Here is a 23,775-nt window from a genome sequence, read left to right as displayed (position 1 = left end):
CCTGAGCTCGCTCTCTCTCCCTCTGATAAATAAATAAAATATTAAAAAAAAAATGCTATCTCCTAAAAAAAAAAAAATTAATGAGTACATTTATTGTTTCTTGCTTTCTACTTTAAAATATTTTATCTTTCCTACTGTTTGATGTATGCTAGCATTTTTCATGTGTGGCCCTTCATTTAAAAGTCTATTGCCTTTCTAATTTTTTTTTTTTTAAGATTTTATTTATTTGACACAGAGAGAGAGATCACAAGCAGGCAGAGAGGCAGGCAGAGAGCCCGACACAGGGCTCGATCCCAGGACCCTGAGATCACGACCTGAGCCGAAGGCAGAGGCTTTAACCCACTGAGCCACCCAGGAGCCCCACCTTTCTAATTTTTGACTGAGAGTTGTTAATTTTCACTTCCTACCTGCAACTATAGTAGAAGGAATAAATATATAAAATAATTAAATTTAAAAAAAAAATAAAATTTTAAAAATCGTACTTGTTTTTCAAATCTTTTTTCTCAATACCAAGCACATTAAGTCAGACCTTCTTATACACATTTGTCTTCTTTCTTATATATACTGATATTTCCCCAAACTTATAATTCCAAGAAGTCATTACTTCTTGTGTAGCCTCACAGCAACGTCATTCATAGTGTACCTGGTTTGCTAATGGTGTATTTGTGTGTGAACTTAATTCTGTATGTACTATATACCTCTGTTCTGGTGTGCGTTTGTTTTTTCACTAACTCCTTCAGAACCAGTGGCACCTTCAATGCACAGTTGTTTTTTTTTTTTTTTTTCAATGCACAGTTTTATAGTAGATAACATTCTGGGAAGTTTAGTCCTACTTGTGTGTTGTATCAACTTAGTAACATCATACCTATGTTCTTCCTCACAAGGTAAGATTTATAAATTGTTGTATTTACCTGATATTAGGTAACACCTATCTTTGGCTCATGTTAAATTAGATGCATAAAAGAAGGAATAATTTGGTGATATTAGTATAAAGGGTAAAGGATTTTTAGGTGTCTGTGGGCCTGCGAACTCTTCTTTCAAGGATCTAGGTTAGCAGCATGTTGGGATCCGTTAGTTTCAGTTACTGTAGGTAAGTGGTATGCCACTCTTTAATAATACTCTTCAGGTTATGTGGAGGCTTCTTTTCAAATAAACAAGAGTTTTACTATGTTTTCATTGACTGATACAAAAACGGCATCTTAACAATGATTGTCTGTGATGGCAAAAAATCTCTACAATGCAAAACTTGTAGTGTTGCTTTTTCAGGTTGACGGTGACTATTGCTATTTGTGGTCAGATAATCAGCAAAATTCTCAATCCTTTGGAGACTGTTTCTGTTTTTTCTGAGGCTTTCACCCCTCTCTCCCACTTGCATTTTTAACAAAACAGAAACATTGTCTTTATTAGCAGAGAGAATAAATGTATGCCTCTTGTTTCCATTTCATGTCTTTTAAATAGGTTTGAAAATAATTTTGTTTGTCCACAGAACGATAGTATATGTTAATAGGCCTGGACTAAGATAATTGTGATAAATGTTTTGGGATTGTATAGGGAGTATGTGTTTTGATTTCCTGATAGGAATGATCAGAGCATTGTGAGTTCCAGGGTGAATAAGTGATGAGAACATCACCAAAGTGTCCAGTCCTACAAACATGCCTTTGTACTGACAATAATTGTTTTGACTGCTGTATTGCAGCTGTTGAAAATGGACAGATAGATGTGTTAAGGCTTTTGCTTCGACATGGAGCAAATGTTAATGGATCCCATTCTATGTGTGGATGGAACGCTTTGCACCAGGCTACTTTTCAGGTAACCTCTGAATTTATTATTTCATTTCCATGTAAATTATGTGTTTTACCCTTTTAAAATGACAGTTCTATACAGTTTTTGCTTCCTACTTGCCTGTGATTTATGATGGTTAGTGCAGTACAGAAAAGGCAGTCTAAATGCTAATGATCATTCTGAATAAGCCAACTGCTCTGGTAGTTCCAGCAGCTTTGGGCTTCAGGGATTATCTAGGTTTTTCATATGTTGATAGCATAGTTAAGAGACCATCAGAATATTTGGGATATAAATTGATAAGGAACAGGGCTTATTTTATTTATAGCAGTGTGTTTAGAAACTGGTAACTCCTTAGTGTTTGGGCTAGCAAACTAGTTTTGTAGGCTTTAAAAGGATTATGACTCTTAGAGATCAATGTTTCATCTGTTTATGTTTAATGGGCTAGCTAAAGGTATAGAATAATCTGATTGTTTAGTACTTCCTTCTCATTGAATCATACACTTAAAAAAAGTTTTCCTTTAGTGAGGATTAAAGAAACCCCAAAACACAGCAATAAGAATAGAGACACCTTCTATTTTCTTTGTTTTCTCCTATTTAAAATATGAATCTGTGCTTTAGGAAAATGCTGAGATCATAAAATTGCTTCTTAAAAAAGGAGCAAACAAGGAATGCCAGGATGACTTTGGAATCACACCTTTATTTGTGGCTGCTCAGTATGGCAAGCTAGAAAGCTTGAGCATACTTATTTCATCGGGTAAGATTAATCCATTAGCCTTTGCACTGTTAAGATCTTGAGTTTCAACTGTGTGTCTTCCTAGGAAGTATAATTCTTGAGCAGATATAGATCAGGTTATAAAATTTATGGTTTTATGTTAGTGGTAAATAAAATTACATAGAAGTGGATTTATAAGCTTGGTTACTAACTATTACTAACATAATGTGATGCACAGCTACTAATTTATCTGAGGAGGAACATAATGATCTATCCCTAAAGCAGGTTTATTGGCAAGTTGAATGATGGGTCTGTTCTTGCTTATGGGGACCTGAGGAGTTCCAGCTTTCTAGGGCACGAGACTAGATAAGCTTAATTAATTTATTAGATAGTTATTTTATATATTAAGCCTTTGAGTTGTATGTTTTGATAAATTGTGTGATTATTTAAATGGGTTTATTTGAAAGCATGTTTACCCTTTATTATGTTCATAGCAACATAAACCTGCTAATGGTTTCTCTGACAATTATCACACATTCAGCATTGTGGGAAAAGATGGTGTTGAGGCGGCATTCTTATGCTGTATGATATTTTTGTGACCAGAAATGTTTGTTATGTAAGGGCTTTTAGATATCTTCAAACACTGTATGGGCTCACAGTACTAACCTCATGAAGCATGGATAGTTAAGAGCTAAAGGGAAATATATCAGATTTGCCACCAGGTTAAAAAAAAAAATTAATACCTAGGCTTTTTATATATGTCTATAATAATACTTACGTTTTTAATGACTTACCTCCACGGGGCACTTGGGAGGCTCAGTTGGTTAAGCCTCTGACTCTTGATCTCAGCTCAGTTCTTGATCTCAGGGTCATGAATTCAAGAGCTGTGTTGCAGGTTTGGAGCCTACTTTTAAAAAAGTTACCTCCAAATATACAAAACAGAGAAAGCACACATTTTCTTATTTCTGCTTTCTGCTTACAAACCTTCAAATGCTCAAATTGAAGTTTGGAAGAAAGAAAATATTAAATGCCAAATTAAGATATTGTTAGAAATATTGAGTCTGTAAATCTTAGAGTTGAGTGGAAATCTCCAGAATCAATTATTTAAACATGTATTTTTTTAGATTAAGAATCCCAGACCCTGATTTAAATGCCTTGCCAAAGATGTAGAAAATATTTACTGGCAGAATCAGGGCTTGGAATCAGGTCTTCTCATGTGACTTCTCTTCTTTATGTTGTACCTTCCTGATGCTGTCCCAGTTTATTTTATGGCTTCCAGTCCTATACGTTCCAATTATTAGTGTGCAACTAATATTTAGAATAAAATGGGTTATGGGGCACTTGGGTGGTTCATTTGGTTAAGTGTCTGCCTTTGGCCAAGGTCATGATCCTGGGGTCCTGGGATCGAACCCTGCTTTGGGCTCCCTGCTTGGTGGGGAGCCTGCTTCTCCCTCTCCCTCTGACTGCTGCTCTGCCTACCTGTGCTCTCTCTATTTCTTTGTCAAATAAATAAATAAAATCATTAAAAAAAGAATAAAAAATTGGTTAAACTGCACCTTAATGACTATCTCTATGCCTAGCATGTCTCCCAGAATGCTAGGAACCTGTTTTGTTTTGCTTTGTTCCTTTTTTCCCCCTCTCCTCTCCGAATAGTTATGAAAAGCAAATTGAAAAAGTATGTAGGTATGTTTATAATGTAGCTATATATGTTTCTAACTAGTTAAAATGATTTTTCTTTTAGTAAATTATCTGTCATTTTTCTGACTTTTCTACCTATAATTTTATAGGACCTCGTTCTGTATTCTTTTTGATACTTTGAAATTGTCAATCAAAATGAAATAGTGCTTAAAAAGGAAACTTAAGTAAATTTTTTTGTCAGCTTAATCTTTTCTCAGTGATTAGTGTTCCCCTCTTTCTGAAGCTTTCAGTAGATGAAGCATCTCCCTTGTATAGGTCAAGAACATTCTACTTGTCTGGATGTGTTAGGTGTCCAGTTGCAATTTCCGACGTTCCGCGCACCCTTTAACTTAGTATTTATGTTTTGCATAGTTTAGCTTAAGTTAGGCCTGTGGTTTATTCCAGGTGCATTTATGGAACATTCTTTCAAAAAGATATTTTTTTTTTCCTTGAGATGAAGAAGACTTTTCCTCTGAGACATATTCCAGAAATTTAAAAATTCTCACAGTCATGTACTAACACCATACTTAGCATACTTAACATGCTGTTTGTCAATGAGAAAAATTGGGGGAGATTTGCTATTTTTAAAACCTTCCTAAAAAGTGAGGTCACTTTCAGCTTTTTTACATCTTAATGCCCTGGCATTTAAACAATTGATTAGTTTTTGCTCTTGAAAAATCAGCTCAGAAACCCATTTAAATAGACATTTTTCATTTCATTATAAGGTTTTATCATGGAGTGGTCCCAAAAAAAGGGACTTAATGAAGAGTATAGTCAAAATTAGGGTGTTTTTTTTTTTTAAGATTTTATTTATTTGACAGAGAAATCACAAGTAGGCAGAGAAGCAGGCAGAGAGAGAGGGGAAGCAGGCTCCCTCCTGAGCAGAGAGCCAGATATGGGGCTGGATCCCAGGACCCTGAGATCATGACCTGAGCTGAAGGCAGAGGCTTAACCCACTGAACCACCCAGGCGCCCCATTGTTTTTTTGTTTTGTTTTTATCTTTTTAAAAGATTTTATTTATTTATTTGTTAGGGTGAACACAAGGAGGGGGAGCAGGAGCCAGAGGGAAAACCAGGCTCCCCACTGAGCAAGGAAGCAGATGAGAGACTAGATCCCAGTGCTCTGGGATCATGACCTGAGCTGATGGCAGACACTTAAAAAGATTGAGCCACCCAGGTGTCCCTAGTCAACATTAGTTTTAAGGCATAGCCCCAAGGTGTATCATAATCTACAGGAATTTTTTTCATAAATCTTAGCCTGAATTCATTAATGGCATCTATTAATTCTTATAACTTAGGTTTTTATCTTTTTCTGTAATAATCAGACATTCCATATTTGTTGGTTTGCATTTTTTGTTTTTCAGTGATTACTTATTGGGCCCACAGAGTGCTTGCTGGAGGACATATTGGAATGAATTGAATCCTTCATTGAATAAGATTTTTGTTTTAGCTTAAAAATGAATTCTAAAGTACTAATCACTTGTTTTCTTGTTAACATAAAAGTGAAAATTTAAATGATTACCAGCAAATGTGGAAAATCAGTATGTTTATACAGCAATATCCACTGGGATTGGAAAAACTATTGTACTCTAAAGCCCTTTTAAGACAGCTGTTTTGAAATTTATGTTAATCATCACCCTTTTTTCCCCCATGAATTAGGATTGTCTGTTAAATGTTGTATTTTGTATTAGGTGCAAATGTCAATTGTCAAGCATTGGACAAAGCTACTCCCTTGTTCATTGCTGCTCAAGAGGGCCACACAGAATGTGTGGAGCTTTTGCTGTCCAGTGGGGCAGATCCTGATCTTTACTGTAATGAGGACAATTGGCAGTTACCTATTCATGCAGCTGCACAAATGGGCCATACGAAGTAAGTATTAAAACAGAAAATAAAAATGGTCTCATAATCAAAAGGTAATAAGGACGGGTGCCTGGGTGGCTCAGTGGGTTAAGCCTCTGCCTTTGGCTCAGGTCATGATCTCAGGGTCCTGGGATTGAGCCCCACATTGGGCTCTCTGCTCAGCGGGGAACCTGCTCCCCACCCCCAAACCTACCTCTCTGCCTACTTGTGATCCCTCTCTCTGTCAAATAAATAAATAAAATCTTAAAAAAAAAAAAAAGGTAATAAGGAATAAATTTTCTGGGCCAGACCCTTTATCTCTAGGCAGAATCCTTGGTATTGCCTTCTCTGCCAACCTACTGTATGACTAGATCCACCCCTGTATCTGTCCCCTCTGCCATCCTGAGCTCCTCTTAGTCTTGGACTTTCCTACTGTGAGCAGAGTGGCTAGAGACAGAGTTCCGGGGCATCCTCCAGGTGTTTAGCTCTTTCCTCTGGTTTCTCAAGCTGTGGCCATGCTCTCCTACTCTGCTCTGGTTTTATCCCATGTGTCCTTAGTTAGCGATCTGATGACCTTATTCAACTTACTTATGATAACCTCCCTGACCCCAGAAAGCTTTTGAATTTGTAACCCCTTTTAGGTCAAGTCTTTCTTTTATGTGAGCTGGGTAGTTCTCTCCATTTTGAATCCTTTGACTAGACTTCCCTTTATAATCTCGAGTCCAGCTTGGTACTGTTCTTTGCTTCTGTTACTCTTCTTTCTTAGCCAGAAGTTCTTATGGAATTTTTGCTATTTTCTGGAGAGAGGAAGACTTAAAGAAATTGGAACTCTTTGAAATTGGGGGTTCCAGGAATCTTAGAAGCGAATAATCTGGTTATGCTTATGAGAATTTGGTTAGCCCATCTTAACATAAATTGACAATGAATACTTTTAAAAAATATATGCCTAAAGTCTTTAGAGTTGTAATTCTAAAATAATAGTTTTATAGTTGTTACTGTTATTTAATTTAAAAAGTAGTAGTGGAAATTATCATTACTTTAGTGTGATTACATAGTAGGAAAACAAATTCTGTAATTTGGTTATTATCCCACAAGGTGGCACGATATTTTACTATTTCCTCAAAGGTATTTGTAAGTATTTTTGCACCTTGTATAATTTTTCCAACCCATTTTTAAAAATTAAACACATTTATTAAGGGACATTAAACAGGTTATTTATTTTAACAGAATACTTGGGTTTTAAGATTAGGTATTTTTTCTTAAAATTCTTGATTTATTTAAACCTAAGTGTTAGGTACAATTATACTGGGATCTTTAAATTGATACCAAAACCCACTTGGGATTTGCCCTCAATTTTGGGAATTCTGTTTGTCATTACAGTTTTCTAATATAACCCCTTCTATGAGTATTAATTTCTACTTAAATGTTAACATCTTAAGCCTACATTACAAAAAGAAAGGAGCTTTGGAGTAGCCCTGCCTTTCTTTTCCCAGAAAGGGGGGATTTCATGGCTGACCTTATCCCTACAGTTTTATTTTTAATTTTAGAAGAGTAGACTAGTTCTTCCTTTCTAGCTGAATCCTGGAGGTAGGTTTACAAATAATCTAAGGACTTAGGTTTTAATTATTTTCTTAAGAAGTTCCTCTATTTAGCTACCAGTTTCTCTAGAAATCTACGTTAGTGTTTAAAGAGCTCATATTCTGGGGCGCCTTGGTGGCTCAGTCCTTAGGCGTCTGCCTTTAGTTCAGGTCATGATCCTAGGGTTCTGGGGTCAAGCCCCACATCGGGCTTCCTGCTCAGTGGGGAGCCTGCTTCTCCTCTCCCATTCCCCCTGCTTGTATTCCCTCTCTCGCTGTCTCTCTCTCTGACAAAAAAATAAATAAACTTAAAAAATAATAATAAAAAAATAAAGAGCTCATATTCTTTTCAGAGAATAGAATATTTTAGCAACAATTTTTATTTCTTGGGGCACCTGGTGGGCTTAGTCAGTTAAGCATCTGGCTTTGGCTCAGGTCATGATCTCAGGGTCTTGGGATGGAGCTCCACATTGGGCTCCCTACTCAGTGGGGAATCTGCTTCTCCCTCTCCCTCTGCACCTCTGCCTCCCCCTGCTTGTGCCCAATCCCTCCCCGCCCTTGTTCCCTCACTTGCTTGTGCTCTCTCTCAAAGAAATAAATAAAATCTTAAAAAAAAAAAAAGAATTCTTATTTCTCCCTTATGAAAATACTGTTCATTTCATGGCACTCACCGTACTTAAAAATTCTTACTAATTAGAAAAATAAGATTTTAGTTTATTTAAAAAAAGAGAAGTTTATTTTAAAAAAAAGAAAGGAAATTATTTTCTTGATATAAGTTCATATATGGTATAATGACGTTTTTAATTATTAGATCCTAAAATAGCTAACAAAATTTGAATTGGGAAGAGTAGGGTGATGGTGGTGGCAAGATAAATAGTGAAAAAAACAAGTATAGCCTGTTTCATATTTACTTATGGTAAAATGATTAAATTCTGTTTTAGATAGATGTAAGGACTTTTGTATAAAGCAACAATACTAAGGGTAACATTTTGGAGTGTACAGCCTGTAATTAATGTAGGTAGAAGACAAAGACTTTACATCAATCAGTGGGTGACTCTTAAAATATGTGCTATAGAAATGTTGCCTGCACTCATGTATGTGTAAAAACATTAAATGCTCCTGAATTTGTGTTGTTACAGAATCTTGGACTTGTTAATACCACTTACCAACCGGGTTTGTGACACTGGGCCAGACAAAGTGAGTCCTGTTTACTCAGCAGTATTTGGAGGGCATGAGGAGTGCCTAGAAATGTTACTCCAGCATGGCTACAGCCCAGAAGCCCAGATGTGCCTCGTCTTTGGATTCAGTTCTCCCATGTGTATGGCTTTCCAAAAGGAGTATGTATATTTGTTGTTTTTATTCTTTTTTGTATGGAGAAGTATTTCCAAGTGATTTTCTTTTATGATGAAACTTAATATCTCATATGCTAAATTGTTGACTTAACAAATAAATAACCCTCTATGATGTACTTTGTTCCATCAAAGTATTGTGAAAATGAAGTGATAACGTCAGAGATTTTTTTTCTCTTCTCTTTTTAGACCTGGATTATATTTTCATTGTAGCCACTTTAGAGAATATTTTCAGTGTATTAAAGTAAATGCAGGGTGGGCACCTGGCTGGCTCAGTTGGTGGAGCATACAACTCTTGATCTCAGGATTGTGGGTTTAAGCCTCACGTTGGGTCTAGAGACTACTTAAAATTAAAATATTAAAAAAATAAAGTAAATGCAGGATTTCTCTGCTAATTCTTGGTTTTCAAAACAATTCAAAAATTAAGACAAACATTATTTGTATGATGAATAAGGCCTGAGGATCTAATGTATAACATGGTGACTATAGTTGATAACATTGTATTGTATAATTGAAATTTGCTAACAGAGTAGAACTTAAATTTGCTCACTAAAAAAAGAAAATGATAAACGTGACGTGATGGATGTGTTAATTCTCTGTGGGGGGAATCCTTTCACAGTGTGTATATTTATGAGATTATTATGTTGTATGTTTTAAATAAAATCTTTTCTGTCAGTAATACTTTAATAAAGCTGGGGGATGAAAAAAGAATTTAAAATGACTTTATCAAGTAAGGCATTGATTTTATTTCAGGTTTTTTTACCATTTGAAATTTTTAAGACTTATTATTAGCCTAAAAATGAAACTTTAGTTTTGTAAATATTATTGTACTTTTAACGTATTTAGTATGTGGCATTTCTTTATGTGAGTAGGGTAATTAAAAAGTCTTAAAATATTTGTTCTGCTAATCTTCTATGATCCTGTGAAGTAGAATAAATGACGAATTACTGCTGTTTTATTAGCTTCTGGCCAGTACTTGTCTGTCAGACTCCTGAGGTTCTAAAATAGATAGTAAGAATAAGGCCAAGTGCAAGAAAAACCATAGAGTAATATGTATGGTCCATACATTAATGGAATAAGTTGTGCAGATAGACAATCTGGTTTTTTTTTTTTTTTTTTAAGATTTTATTTATGTATTAGAGAGAGATCCCAAGTAGGTAGAGAGGCAGTCAGAGAGAGAGAGGGGGAAGCAGGCCTCCTGCTGAGCAGAGAGCCCTATGCGGGGCTCTACCCCAGGAACCTGAGATCATGACCCGAGCCAAAGGCAGAGGCTTAACCCACAGAGCCACCCAGGCACCCCGACATTCTTGTTTTTAATGATACAGAAGAGGTTGTAGGCATGCCCCAAATTTCACTGGCTCTCCTGAATTCACTATTATGGACAGCTCGCCACTATTTAATTGAAATGTCTATCAAAAATTTATTTTCTAAAAAAAAAAAATTTATTTTCCAAGCTTTTCAGTCTACCATTTTTAAACATTTGCTGTGTAAAATAGTAGTTAATCTTATTTATTCTGAATGCAAGCTTCCAGGTATATATTGTAGTCTGAATATTTGGGGCCTGGGTGAATCTGAGTATCTAGGACCTACTCTATGCATTACTTTCATGATTTCATAGTAGTGTGTTGTATATCCCTTCAAGTTTTATCTTTCTAAACACTTCTAGTTTTTCTTCAGTAGGGCTGCATGGGTAACTTTAGTTGTTTCAGTTGTCTTTCTTTATATGTATCTAAGTCCATTATATTTTATTATTAGGTCAGAATTGAACTTGTAAAAAATTATATTGGAATATAATGGTTTTGCATAGTTTTTATGTGTTTGTCCAATATGATGATAGTCTTCTCTGGCCTTCAGTTTACCTTCTGGAGGAAGAGCAGCTAAGCTCATCCCTCATCAGCTTCTAAGTGTCGTTTGAATTAAACCATATGACATAGTGGCGTGTTAACCCTGAAACACCTTAAAGTTTTTCTGCCTGAAGAATCAGGTAAATTGAGCCTTATGGGACAGAGAGTGTGAGGGGAATTCTGGAGAAGAGAGAGCTGGAGAAGGGTTCTCTCTGATTCTCGGTATGCATCTGCATATGTCCCAAGGTCACTCCAAGCTTTGAATGACAAGCCCAGATTGCTGAAAACAAGATTTAAACTGTCACCCAAGTCTCAGAGTAACCCCTTAATGGCACATTTGATGGGACCAGACCCAAAATGGCATAATAAAGGCTTTGAGAACTGAATTGACATTGCAACTACAGTCTGTGGAAGGTTAAACAAATTGTAGTCTGAACTTACTAGGTTATATGCCTGCTAAAATAAACAAGCTAAAATCAGTATTCTTCAAAGGACTAATTATAGGACACAGGACACAGAACCTATACAACAGTAACATCACAATATCTAGGATATAGTCTAAAATTACTTGTCATGTGAGGAACCAATAAACTATGCCCAGTTCTCAAGGGAAAAGAATTAACAGGTGTCAAACCTGAGATAATTCAGCCTTTGGAAATGTCAAGTAATTGAAAACAGCTGTTATAATGTGCTATTTAAGGTAAACATACTTGAAATAAATGAAAGATAGAAATTCTCAAGTGAGAAATAAAAACTGTAAAAGAGGAACCATGTGGAGATTTTATAACTGGAAAATATAATATCTGAAATGAAAATTTCTCTGAATGGGCTGCATAGCGGAGTGGAACTGACGTTAACTTGATGATAAGCCAATAGAAATTATCCAAAGAGAAGAACAGAGAGAAAAATTGGGAGAAATAAAAAAGGACAGAGCCTCAGTGTCCTGTGGGACAATATCAGCAGGTTAACGTTGATATCATTAGAGTCCAGAAGAAGAGAAAGAGATCGTTGCAGGAAAATTATATGAACTCATAATAGCCAAAAGCTTCCCAGCATTGGATAAAAAATACACATTTATGGATTTAGGAAGCTCAGTAGATCGATAAAGGATGAAGCCAAAAAACAGTAACAAAAAAGTGTGCTCAAAAATAATCATACGGCTGAAAACTGAAGGTAAAGCAGCAGCAGTGTGCTATACAGTGGTCCTTGGTCATAAACATGGGCTAACAAGCTTGATTTTTGCTACTCGTGGCAATTTTGCTCTGTGAAGTAACCCTCTAGACCACAACTGAAATCTGGTTTGGTGGCTTTAAAAGGGCTTATCAGCTATTTTTTTTTTCCTCTCCCTTGTGGGAACTTGTAATTGGACCAAATGTGTTCTTAATTAGCAAGGTAGGTTTTTCAGTGAGAAAAGTCACTCGAAGGTATTACTTGTTAGCCTATGGGGAAAAGCTTAAAACATCAAAATACCTATTTTATGAGGGTACATTCTCCTAGTCTTTCTACTTTTCATTTGTTTGCCTGAGATCCATTGCAATAGATTAATTTTGAGACATCTTTGCCATTATTACCTGCTTTGTGGGGAATTTAACTGAACGGGAAGCCTTTCAGAAAGGACTAAATCTAAGCGATAGTAGCATCATAATCAGCTATGCTCACATTTAATGTGTGTATATGAAAGAGTTGACTTAAGTATAGTACATTGCATAATTTTGGGCACATAATAAAAAAATACTAAGGCTAATTTTTTTCTCCCTGCCATCTTCCTTTTATCTAGAAAACAAAATCAATTAAACTTTAAAATCTGTACATTTATATTAGCTAATAAATGCCTGCTCTTAGTTTACATGTCAATCACTGTACATGCAATGTGAGAATCATTTGATTATTTTGGAATTCCATATAAAACTTTGCTGATCAAGCAAGGAAAGTGTCATTCTCCCAGTAGGTTTTGTTTTAGTATATGAAGAGGGTAACATAGCCAGGTGTCTGGGGGAAAAAATCAAAATAGGAGAATTTGTTAATCTGTTGTTATTTCTTTTAGCAAGTATAGCATCTTAAAATTTGGATTCTCAGGGGCACCTGGCTGCTCAGATGGAAGAATGTGCTACTCTTGATCTCAGGGTCATGAGCTCAAGCCCCATGTTGGATGTAGAGATCACTTAAAAGAAAAAAAAGAAAAAAAGATTTGTATTCTCTATAGTCACACACTTAAAAATTAATTAAAATAATTTAAGTTACCATTTAAAAAGCAAGGATAATTGAATATAATTTTCATTTAAAATAACTATTATATGCTTTTGTTCCATAATAAAACAATATATGAGTTTCTTTTACTCCATTTATCAACTATTAATAAGAATTTGAGTTAACTTGGAAGACTCTGTTTTCTGAAATTAATTATTATTAAATATTCAAATTTTCAGAGATTTGGTAAGATAATGATCTAGGTTTAGTGGTGATAAGTTTTGAAATTTTATTTTTATGGCAACCATATGTTCTTATAATTTTAGTTTGTTTTTTGCATTTGTGTGTTTTTTGATAGTTTTTAGCATTTCTCTGAGAAATTTTAGTATTTGTGGCCCTTGCACTTTTGGCCTATTGTGTTTCAGTAAGTTTTCATCTGCTTTTATGAATAGTCCAATGAATATTGAAAGGTGATGAAAATAATAAATATAAATAATGGCTCTGGGTTTTAAGTTTTCCTTTTTTTATTTTTTTAAAGATTTTATTTATTTATTTGACAGAGAGAGAGAGATCACAAGTAGGCAGAGAAGCAGGCAGAGAGAGTGGGAAGCAGGCTTCCTGCTAAGCAGAGAGCCCGATGCAGTGCTCGATCCCAGGACCCTGAGATCATGACCCGAGCCGAAGGCAGAAGCTTAACCCACTGAGTCACCCAGGCACCCCTTAAGTTTTCCTTTCTTTATTGTTTTTTTTTTTTTTTAAAGAATTTATTTATTTATTTGACAGAGAGAGATCACAAGTAGGCAGAGAGGCAGGCAGAGAGAGGAGGAAGCAGGCTCCCCGCTGAGCAGAGAGCCCGGTGCGGGACTTGATCCCAGGACCCTGGGATCATGACCCGAGCCGAAGGCAGAGGCTTAACCCACTGAGCCACCTAGGCACCCCTTAAGTTTTCCTTTCTTTATTGTTTTATGTTTTATTCAGCCAAGTTAACTTTTTAGCTCAGGATTCTAAACATTTTTGTTCTTTATCCCTTTGAGAGAGGATAAACTTCTATTTGAAGCAATGATCTTTAGCTCTTCTCACCACAGTTAGGAATGATGGAAAGGTGTCTCCTCCATCACTGTACAAAAAGCAGTCTTGTTCTTTGGGGCTAAAAAGTTAACAGCTGCAGTGACATGAAAGCATCTTTCAAAAGCACAGTTAAGTAATTCAATTCAAATGAGAAGATATAAGAAAAAGACTCCTTTTAACTCGAATGGGTGAAGGACTAGGGAAACTTAAACATTTCAGTACAATTTGAGCAAGCGTTATTGCCTTTTATAGATGATTGTAGAACATGATCATGGCTTAACTGACTAGATTTTTGTCTTTTTAATTGATACTGATCATTGTTATCACATTAGTTTTATAGAAATTGTGTCCAATCTCATCATCATATCACACATGGGTACACCTGACAGGACCTAATGTCTTCATTTTGTTTTCAACTGTTAGCTGAGAGCCATTCAGTAAAACTTATTATGTGACCTTTTGATAATTCAGCCAGTAAGTTGGTTAGATGTTTTGTTGGCTAATTCGACATAAAATAATCAAGATGTTTTTCTGGTTTTAGTTGTTTAAAATAAGTCTTGTTATGTTGAATTTCCTTTTACTGTGCTTCTGTTATCAGGATAATGTTTCTGTATACATTTTTGAATTTCAAAGGCCAGAATGATAAAAAGGGTACAATCCCTAAAAATAAGGTCTAGGCATTGTTTTTTTTAGTTTTTAAACTTCTCCTCCCTATTATCTGTTGATTTCCACTATTTTATAACATGCATTCTTTTAATGTGTCAGTTAGCTCTTGATATTCATGTTAAATAAGATGGACTATTTCTTTTTAATTCATAGGCTTTTCAAGAATTTTCCAGTTCTTCATTGGGGTTTGAGAAAAAATTTGTTTTAAGTGTTAAGGGACTTAACATGCTTATTTCCATGTAATCTGTATTATCACCAAAGGTTATCTAAGCCCTAGGGTCTATTGTTGCTCAATGGTATGTGATAAGCTCATTTAGAACATAAATTCCTTGTGTTTCTGGGTTTACACATATATTTGAGGCTTTCTTAATAGCTTCCCCAAAAGCTCAGGGCATGCTGACAAAGTTTTATGATCATCCACTTCATTTTATGTTTATTATTTGCCATATAAATGGTAGTTTTGTTAGAGAAGGGACTATAAATGTGGTACTAGGTGGTCACATAAACCTTTTAGGAGTGTGCTCTTGTCCTAACACAAGGCTGATAATTGGAAGATGTTTAGAGCTGGGTTTTCCAAAGTGTTTTTGTAGGATACTAATTCTGTGGGTCATTAATAGATATTACATAGGACACAGGGGTTTCTATAGTTAATTAAGTTTCGGAAACACAGAGTTAAGCAAGGTTCACTAAGTTTTTTTTCTGAGAGGGTTCCAAGAATTTTTCTTATGGTGATGTCTATGAATTCTAAAGAAGAGAATGAGTTTACACAAGTTTGAGAAGTCTGAAAACAGGGCAGAGGGAGAGGAAAAGAATCCAGGGCAAACACAGACTTCTGTAGAGCACAAAGCCCGATACGGGGCTTGATCTCACAACCCTGAGACCACGATCTGAACTTTTGTTCCTGTGTTTAAAGACTTTTGGGAGATTTTAAAATCTCTTTATTATTTTCAGATTAACAATTGGACCTGTTAAAAAATTCAACTGAGTGGGACGCCTGGGTGGCTCAGTTGGTTAAGCAGCTGCCTTCGGCTCAGGTCATGATCCCAGCGTCCTGGGATCGAGTCCCACATCGGGCTCCTTGCCCCGCAGGGAGCCTGCTTCTCCCTCTGACTCTGCCTTCCACTCTGTCTGCCTGTGCTCGCTCTCGCTCGCTCTCTCTCTGACAAATAAATAAATAAAATCTTTAAAAAAAAAAAAAATTCAACTGAGTAAATTTGAAGATCTTAATTGGCTTTATTAAATAATTTATGAATCCGGCAGCATCCTATCTAGCCAGTAGAGGGAATCACTACTGAACTAGACTAAAGAAAGGTTTTTAAAGGCAAAGAGAGAGCATAAAAAAAAGGAGACAGGAACTGACTATCAAGAAATGAATGCATTGTTTAGACAATGTTGCCCTCCTAAGGGGTTGGAAGAGTCCCTCAGTATTTTCTAATATTGACCAGGAAATTCCATGTTGACTGGTTAAAGGTCACGTTCCTTATGGAGTTGAAACTGCAGTTAGGTTACGTTTTAAGTCTTAGCTTACTGACTTGAGGCCTTAACCCAGGTGATGCCATGATTTTCTTTTTAATAGATCCATGTCTTTAATTTTAAAGAAAATTCTTCTGGGGTATGTGGTTGGCTCAGTCAGTTAAGTGGCCGACTCTTGATCTTGGTTCAGAATCTTGGTTCTCCCTCTCCCTCTGCCCTTCCTCATGTTCTCATACTCTCTCTCCTCTCTCAAATAAGTAATCTTAAACACAAAATACTTCTTGGGGGAAAAACACAATACTGCTTCTGAGATGTGTCCGGAGGTTGAAGAAGGTGTTTTGGCATTTAATTTGAAAATGTAACTAGCATACTTTATTTATTATTTTTTTTCTAGCATTCTTTTAAAAAATAAGTTCATTCTATAGTTCTCTCTTTTCTGACCTCAGTGTATACCGTATAGGATTTCTCAAATCTTTTCATCATGGAGCCTTAGTCATATGGATCATTTTCAGGGTCTTGTGTTCCTTGGAACATACTTTGGGAAACATAGGTCTGGCCTTAAAATATTCCTTAATATGATTTAACTATTTCATGAAGCATTCAGTTTTCATAATAGAGAAGCAATATTTCATATATTTGCTGTATTCACTGGTAGATTCACTGGTATATATTCACTGGTAGATTTTGGTTTGATATTATACCAGTTCTACCAGTTACCAGTTGTGTGACTAAGCGTCACAGTTTTTGTGTCTAGAATGGAGATAATAGTATAACTTACTTCTTAGGGTTCTTGTGGGAATTAAGGCAAATTTCCCATGTAACACATTTAACATAGTATCTGGTATAGAATAAATACTCATTAAAATTTCTTGTTTTAAAGAATTATATACGTGTATGTTCCTCCCACATTTTAGAGCTGAATGGTTTATCTTTAGGCATTGTTCTTAAAATTTTCTTAGCAGGAGCCACATGTCTGGGTGCTATATTAAAATTTTAATGAGAAAGTCACTAATTGTTTTATAGTTTTTTTCTGAATAGAAAATGGCTAGGGAACCCATCTGTAGCACTTACTCTAATAGCTTGCATTTAGGATTCTCATTTACCTTTGTATTCTGTAGCAAAAGTGTGTTTCAAGAACTAAATCATTAAGAGCTAAAGTTATCTGTGGTTAAGCTGTTGATGGCTTCAGAGCACTTGAGGGAAGAATTCAACCAGTCCCTGAATTGCACATGTAAACACTCATGCCTTGAAAATTGCCAGGCTTCTTGAGAATTATATATCACACTTGTAGTGAGGCAGTTTTCTCATAGTTTACCTGCATATTTATTGGAACTTGTTCAACAGTCCATGTGTAGCTTGTCTGTTCTATAGTGGAATCAGCAAGTAATAACTGCAGGCAAAATAATGAGAGCCTAGTCAAATGAGGTCAAAATGGTTGAAATAAATTGGTGATAACTGTTTAGAGCCATCAATCAGAAGTATATTCTTTAGCATTTTTTGTAGTGCAAGACTGCTGCCAGCAAATCTCTCAGCCTTCTTTTATCTGAAAAGAACCAAAGGAAAAAATATATACCTACAGGGCTGTTTTCAAGAACAGTAATATGAATGATGGACTTCAAATCAGGAACAAATAGCAACATGGTAGGCAGGCAAAAAGGTTTTAATTTTTATGAAGAAATTTTAGAGGGGTGCTTGGGTGGGAGAAATGGTTGAGCATCCCATTCTTGTTTTCAGTTCAGGGCTGTGAGATCACAGGGCTGTGAGATCCAGCCCCGTGTTGGGCTCTGCCTGCAGCGTGGAGTCTGCTCAAGACTCTCACCCTCTCCCCCTGCTGTCCCCACCGCCCCCACCACACAATCTCTCTGTCTTCTTCTCTCTCTCAAATAAATAAATATATTTTTTAAAGATTTTATTTATTTATTTGACAGAGATCACAAGCAGGCAGAGAAACAGGCAGAGAGAGAGGAAGGGAAGTAGGCTCCCCCGCTGAGCAGAGAGCCTGATGTGGGGCTCAGTCCCAGGACCCTGGTATCATGACCTGAGCCGAAGGCAGGGGCTTTAACCCACTGAGCCATCCAGGTAAATCCTTTTTAAAAAATTTTAGAATTATTGATTTTTCTTTTAATTTTTTTAAAAAAGATTTATTTATTTGTTTGAGAGAGAGAAAGACCATAGTGGGGAGGGGCAGAGGGAGAGGGAGAGAGAGAAAGAGAGTCCCATGCAGACTCATAGACTCACACTGAGTGCAGAATGCAATGCTGAGCCTCCATCAGGGGCTCAGTCTTCGGATCAGCTCAGAGATCACTACCTGAGCTGAAACCAAGGGTCAGGTGCTCAATTGACCCTGCCACACAAATGCCCCTCAGTTTTTCTTTTCCAATTGCTATGTAAATAACTAAAAATAAAGCAGATACTGTTTAAGGTTTTAACTAAAGAAAAGCACAAACTGGAGATTAGAGGACATGGATTTATAAAAATACACATGGATTAGGTAACAGTTTACTTGTTTACCACTATTTGTTGCTATTTACTGCTTATTAAAGTTTACTGCTTTAAAATTTTGATTTCAAATTGTATGCATAAATCCTCAGAAGTAGTTGGTTTCACATGACAGTGGCTTAAACATTTTATATTTGTTTTATCTATAATTTTAATGCTTTTATTTACTTAAATTCCATGATATTGTGATCAATAAAATATTTTTTGTATTTATAGTTGTTTAAAATAGCATTAATGCCATGTGCAAAGGGAGAATGATTTTTTTTTTTAAGGTTTTAATTTATTTACTTGAGGGAGAGAAGAGTGAGAGGGTAGGAGGGAGAGAGAGAATGAGAAGGAGAGGGTGAAGCAGACTCCCCGCTGAGCAGAGAGCCCAGTGCGGGGCTCCATTTCAGGACTGTGAGATCATGACTTGAGCTGAAGGGAAGTGCTAAGCTGATTGAGCCACCCAAGTACCCTGAGAGAATGATTTTATTAGATATTTTCTTCCACAGTTGTGTACATAGTTATTTACTAAGCTTTGAGAGAGTTAAACTTAAAGCATATTTTTTAAGATGTGGTCACAGGGCCATCAGAATTGCAGTTTTTGATGACTGTATCATATTTTGTACTTATCCATTATTATGTTGTTAAACAGGTAATTTCTTTGTTTTTGAAGTCTGTTACAGATAGTGCTATGGTTAATGTACAAATAGGATATAATTTCTTTTTGTCTTGGATAAATTCCCAAGATTTATACTTACTCTATTCTATTCTACTTATTATTTTTTTTTTTACTATTCTACTTATTTATTTCTTAAAGTAAGCTCCACACCCAACGTGGGGCTTGAACTCATGACCCTGGGGTCAAGAGTTGCATGTTCCATTGACTGAGTCAGCCAGGTATCCCCTATTATGTTTTATTTTAATTGTTGTTTTATTTTAATTAATTTTAATTAATTATTAATGGTAACATACTATACATATAATTTTATTTTAACAAATACTTGTACAATGTTAGTTTTATGTGCCAAAAAGGTGAAGTAATTGGTTCAGAGTTCCATGGATAATAAGCTGAGCAGGCTGGCTCCAGAGACTGTGCCTCTTATAACTTTGCTATGATATCTCTTTTGATACGTCTTGCCCAGTTAGCTTTCTCAGAAAAGGGTTACTCTTATTTTCAGTCAGTTCAACCACCACAACTTACCAGTATTGGATGATACATTAAAAAAAAATAAAAGTAACCAATTTAATAGATATAAAATGATATACTTATATTCTAAAAGTATTTGATAAAGAAGATTAATTCAGAAATATAAAACTAAGTTAAATTTTTGTTCATAAAGAAGCTTTTCTTGTTTTTACCATTATAAACTTAAAAATAAAAGGGAAATTAACTAAGACTCTTGCTAAAGGAAATGGTATCTTGGAAATTCCTAGAGTGAGTCAGTCCTCTGTTTTTAGGGATTGATGACATTTTTAAATAAACTTTGCTTCTGGGGCTCCTGAGTGGCTCAGTGGGTTAAGCCTCTGCCTTCGGCTCTGGTCATAGTCTCAGGGTCCTGGGATGGAGCCCCATAGCTGGCTCTCTGCTCAGCAGAGAGCCTGCTTCCGCCTCTCCGTCCGCCTGCCTTTCTGTCTACTTGTGAACTCTCTGTCAAATAAATAAATAAAATCTTTTTTTTTTTAAAGATTTTATTTATTTATTTGGCAGACAGAGATCACAAGTAGGTAGAGAGGCAGTCAGAGAGGCAGACAGAGAGGGAGGAAGGGAAGCAGGCTCCCTGCTGAGCAGAGAGCCTGGTGCACTGCGGGGCTCTATCCCAGTACCCTGGGATCATGACCTGAGCCGAAGGCAGAGGCTTTAACCCACTGAGCCACCCAGGCGCCCCTAAATAAATAAAATCTTAAAAAAAATAAATAAAATAAACTTTGCTTTTAAGTATTTTGTTGTAAGTACTTAATTGTATGAAAATACCACAGTTTGAGAAGAGTTTTCTATTTGTCAATGATAATTTTTAAAATTATCTACTTAATATGAATGTTTTAAATTCTAAGGGCACTACCTCTTCATAGTTGAAAATTAAAAACCATGCAGGAGGGTAATATACTTAAATAAATACTTAATTAAAATCTTTAATTAAAAGGTAAAATACTCCCTTTACCCTGGTACCCTAATCTCAATTCACTAGACCCATGAAGGGGTTGCAGGATGAGAGGCCCTGAAATGTATCACTTCAGCATAAAGATTGTTTTGAGTTAAAAGTAGTAAAAACCCAGCAGATGCAAGAAAAGCTCTCTGCCTCTCCCGAAACTGCCTAACTTTACATTGGAAAGGAGAGCCTGCAACAGAAAGAGAACTATTATCAGAGACTTCCCTTTACCTAGGGAACTCAATCTGAATAATAGGGCAACCTTATTTTTCTAAACCCCTCATTTCACCTTTCTGCTAATGAGCTCTCTTCCCTTTGTATCCTCAGGCCCATATCCTGCTCCTTATAAGGGTCATGTTGCTTCCTTGTCTTTGGAATTTCATGTCTATGTGGATTCTCCATACTTACACCTATTAAATTTTATTTTCTCCTGTTAATCTGTCTCATGTCAGTTTGATTCTGAGTCCAACTAGAAGGACCATAGGGCAAAGGAAGTTTCTCCTTCCTGACGCATGTCACAGCATTCTGCTATCCCATCTGCCATTTATTTTCCAGCTGTAAGTACTATTAAGTATTTGTAAGAATTTTTTAATATAAAAGTCTAACTTTCTTTCTCTCTTTCTTTCTGGTGGAGCTGCGAATTTTTTGGAATTGTGAATATTCTTTTGAAATATGGAGCCCAACTAAATGAACTTCATTTGGCCTACTGCCTGAAGTATGAGAAGTTTTCAGTATTTCGCTACTTTTTGAAGAAAGGTTGTCCATTGGCACCATGGAACCATGTTTCTGAATTTATAAGTCATGCGATTAAAGCACAGATGAAATATAGGGAATGGTTGCCATCTCTCCTGCTCGCTGGATTTGACCCTCTGAATCTACTATGCAGCTCATGGTAAGAAATCCTACCATAGTAAAACTTTTCCTTTTTGAGTGAATATACTACCTTCAATTTCTCCCAATTTCTTAAGATTCCCATATTGGGAGAAGGGTGTGTGTGTATGTGTGTTTGTGTGTGTGTATGTTTGCACATGATGGCTAGGTTAGAGTGAAGAAATAGGGGATTCCTAATAGTGAGATTGAATGTAAGAGTCCTAATAAAAATTAAGAGGTGACTGGAAGGGAGTAGGGAAGGATGGATTCTTTGGAGAGGGCTATTTTTTCTACTTAGGCCATCTCTCATGCTCTTAAAAATGTCTGTAACTCATGGAACCAGAAAAGACTTCGAATAGCCAAAGGAATATTGAAAAAGAAAGCTAAAGCTGGTGGCACCACAATTCCGGACTTCAAGCTCTATTACAAAGCTGTCATCATCAACACAGTATGGTACTGGCACAAAAACAGACACATAGATCAATGGAACAGAATAGAGAGCCCAGAAATAGACCCTCAACTCTATGGTCCACTAATCTTTGACAAAGCAGGAAAGAATGTCCAATGGAAAAAAAACAGTCTCTTCAACAAATGGTGTTGGGAAAATTGGACTGCCACGTGCAGAAAAATGAAATTGGACCATTTCTTTACACCACACACGAAAATAGACTCAAAATGGATGAAGGACACCTCAGTGTGAGAAAGGAATCCATCAAAATCCTCGAGGAGAACACAGGCAGCAGCCTCTTCCACCTCAGCCGCAGCAACTTCTTCCTAGGAACATCGCCAAAGGCAAGGGAAGCAAGGGCAAAAATGAACTATTGGGATTTCATCAAGATCAAAAGCTTTTGCACAGCAAAGGAAACAGTTAACAAAACCAAAAGACAACTGACAGAATGGGAGAAGATATTTGCAAACGACATATCAGATAAAGGGCTAGTGTCCAAAATCTATAAAGAGCTTATCAAACTTAACACCCAAAGAACAAATAATCCAATCAAGAAATGGGCAGAGGACATGAACAGACATTTCTGCAAAGAAGACATCCAAATGGCCAACAGACACATGAAAAAGTGCTCCATATCACTCAGCATCAGGGAAATACAAATCAAAACCACATTGAGATACCACCTCACACCAGTCAGAATGGCTAAAATTAACAAGTCAGGAAATGACAGTTGTTGGTGAGGATGCGGAGAAAGGGGAACCCTTCTTCTACACTGTTGGTGGAAATGCAAGCTGGTGCAACCACTCTGGAAAACAGCTTGGAGGTTCCTCAAAAAGTTGAAAATAGAGCTACCCTATGACCTAGCATTTGCACTACTGGGTATTTACCCTAAAGATACAAACGTAGTGATCCGAAGGGGCACGTGCACCCAAATGTTTATAGCAGCAATGTCCTCAATAGCCACACCATGGGAAGAACCTAGATGTCCATCAACAGATGAATGGATAAAGAAGAGGTGGTGTATATATATACAATGGAATACTATGCAACCATCAAAAGAAATGAAATCTTGCCATTTTTGACGACGTGGATGGAACTAGAGAGTATTACGCTTAACGAAATAAGTCAATTGGAGAAAGACAACTATCATATGATCTCCCTGATATGAGGAAGTGGAGATGCAACGTGGGGGGCTTGGGGGTTAGGAAAAGAATAAATGAAACAAGATGGGATCGGGAGGGAGACAAACCATAAGAGACTGTTAATCTCACAAAATAAACTGAGGGTTGCTGGGGGTCGGGGGGTGTCGCGAGAGGGTGGTGGGGTTATGGACATTGGGGAGGGTATGTGCTATGGTGAGTGCTATGAAGTGTGTAAACCTGGCAATTCACAGACCTGAACCCCTGGGGCTAGTAATACATTATATGTTAATAAAAAATTTTAAAAAATTAAAAAGAAAATGCCTGTGACTCAATAGCCAAAATATGGAAAGAACCTAGATGTCCATCATCAGATGAGTGGATAAAGAAGATGTGATATATATATATAGATATTATATATATATATATAATATCTATATATATATTGGAATACTATGCAGCCATCAAAAGAAATGACATCTTGCCATTTGCAACAACCTTAATGGAACTAGA

General features: G+C 36.3%; 1 protein-coding gene across 3 annotated transcripts in view; it reads left to right on the top strand.

The window, feature by feature from the left end:
* Positions 1-23,775, top strand: part of ASB3 (ankyrin repeat and SOCS box containing 3) — a 109,771-nt gene that overhangs the window by 63,678 nt on the left and 22,318 nt on the right. For 2 of the 3 annotated variants that reach the window (XM_032352107.1, XM_032352108.1), the window contains exons 4-8: positions 1,697-1,809; positions 2,401-2,536; positions 5,863-6,040; positions 8,727-8,924; positions 21,434-21,697. In XM_032352107.1, the coding sequence (XP_032207998.1) occupies positions 1,697-1,809; positions 2,401-2,536; positions 5,863-6,040; positions 8,727-8,924; positions 21,434-21,697 (889 nt within the window). The remainder of the gene's footprint in view (positions 1-1,696; positions 1,810-2,400; positions 2,537-5,862; positions 6,041-8,726; positions 8,925-21,433; positions 21,698-23,775) is intronic. The other variant, XM_032352109.1, reaches the window with a different exon arrangement.

Source organism: Mustela erminea, chromosome 7 (assembly GCF_009829155.1).
Source record: "Mustela erminea isolate mMusErm1 chromosome 7, mMusErm1.Pri, whole genome shotgun sequence".
Lineage (NCBI taxonomy): Eukaryota > Metazoa > Chordata > Mammalia > Carnivora > Mustelidae > Mustela > Mustela erminea.
This window is presented reverse-complemented; position numbering and strand designations above follow the sequence as displayed.